Source organism: Dinoponera quadriceps, unplaced genomic scaffold (genome assembly GCF_001313825.1).
Source record: "Dinoponera quadriceps isolate SergipeBrazil2010 unplaced genomic scaffold, ASM131382v1 C3915981, whole genome shotgun sequence".
Classification (NCBI taxonomy): Eukaryota; Metazoa; Arthropoda; class Insecta; order Hymenoptera; family Formicidae; genus Dinoponera; species Dinoponera quadriceps.
In genome coordinates, this window is record NW_014568147.1 from 1 (window position 1) to 1555 (window position 1555).

A 1555-nucleotide genomic window follows, 5' to 3' on the forward strand; every position below is an offset into this window, starting at 1 on the left:
AATGATATTCCTTCTACATAGAAAATTTTATAGCACAATAAATACAAAGACATGTACTTACTTGTAATTCTATCTGTGTCTTCAACTGTTCCTTTTCTTTACAAATTTTATTGATTTCTGATCTGTGACGATTGGCTTGATCTTCAATTAAATGCATTTTTTGTAACTTTTCATTTTCAGATCTCAACTGAATTTGTTGTAACTGTTGCCGTAAAAATACCGTTTCACCATCTTTAGTTATAAAATCATTCAATAACTTTTTATTTTCATTTTTTAACCTTTCCAATTCTCTGTCATCTATATTAACCAGTTTATAAAGAAATTTTAAGAAGAATATCTTATCTCAGAATCCTCCTTATTACTATTAAAAATATGTTAATATATACCAGGTATAGTAAAGTTACTCCTCTTTTGAAAAGTTGAGTTATGATCCGTTCTGTCTATTAATTTGTTTCTAAACTGGGAATAATCAGTATCTGCTGTAATTTGGCTGTCTAGGTTAGTACTTTGTACAGCCTTTTTTAGCCAAACATTGGATTTTTCTAAAGATACTGATAATTTTGCTTTTGACACTTCATTATAGTCAGATGTACTTGCAGTTGCAGCAGGTTTCTCTAGAAGTTCTGATTTTATTGGATGTAAGCTGTTTCCAAATTTTGAATTATCTAATATATTGCCTTCCTTGAAAACAAAAATTCAAGTTACTATTTGTTAAATTCTCCTTAATTTTTCACAAATTTCAAAACAAATATTTTGTTAATATAGTACCAATAAACATGCTTGAGAAGCAACGAAATCCATCTCCTCGATGTCTTTCTCGGCGAAATCATCGCCCCAGAGATCATCATATTGCGCATTTTTGTTCCTGAAAACCTCCTTTTCTGATCTTTTACCATACTGGAGATTTGTCTTGGGAATGTCTAATTTTGCTCGTTTTGTAGGCACACGAAAATCATTGTTCATTAACATATTCTCAGACCGTTTGAACATTGCAGCACAAGGAGTTCTATTAAATTTCATAATAACTACGTTTCATGGCAAAATTTATCCAGTTTAGTAACAACCATAGTTAATGAACTCTTATAACTGATTAACACTTCATTTATCTAAAAATTTACTCCAATTAAACGCAAAAGTTCGCTAACTACGGTAATTATGTCGGATTAACGTTGCCGTATAAACAAAGTCAAGAAACAAGGGAATCTTCTCATCGTTGCAATATTTATATTTACCTTTATGCTCAAGATTTATTTTGCCTTATAAATATAAAAATTAAACACGTCGAATTTTTCATATCGTTTTGTCGTGACGAATAAATAAACAAAACAAAAGCGGTAAATAATTAATCAAATGAAATGACAAACTGACTCAAATTAAAATATAACCAACAAACTCTTCGCTCATTTGTGGTTATAGGTTGCTGAATTGCAAATCTCACTTCGTTTCACTTCACTCACATCACATTATGGCTATGGGCCACTTATTGTCCGGCCAATTGCAAACCTTTTACCATAGAGATATAAGAATAGAGGGAACAAGCCTGTAAGTGGAAGTC

The 1555-nt window shown here is 30.9% G+C and overlaps 1 protein-coding gene across 1 annotated transcript; it reads right to left on the minus strand.

Moving 5' to 3' along the window:
- Window positions 1-13: 13 nt before the first annotated feature.
- On the minus strand, window positions 14-1546 carry LOC106751521. Its single transcript, XM_014632420.1, has 4 exons — window positions 1233-1546; window positions 769-1006; window positions 387-681; window positions 14-297 (listed from the first exon to the last, which is right to left on the minus strand). Exons 2-4 carry the CDS (start codon window positions 988-990, stop codon window positions 14-16), a joined length of 801 nt encoding a protein of 266 aa, XP_014487906.1. The 5' UTR covers window positions 991-1006; window positions 1233-1546.
- Between the last annotated feature and the right edge of the window lie 9 nt (window positions 1547-1555).

Bases quoted from the DNA above. Each gene is read 5' to 3' on its own strand.
- LOC106751521 (XM_014632420.1), bottom strand. From the start codon at position 990: ATGTTCAAACGGTCTGAGAATATGTTAATGAACAATGATTTTCGTGTG. The intron at 682-768 runs GTACTATATTAA...TTTGTTTTCAAG, and splicing joins CTTCTCAAGCATGTTTATTG to GAAGGCAATATATTAGATAA. The intron at 298-386 runs GTATATATTAAC...TGGTTAATATAG, and splicing joins GAGTAACTTTACTATACCTG to ATGACAGAGAATTGGAAAGG.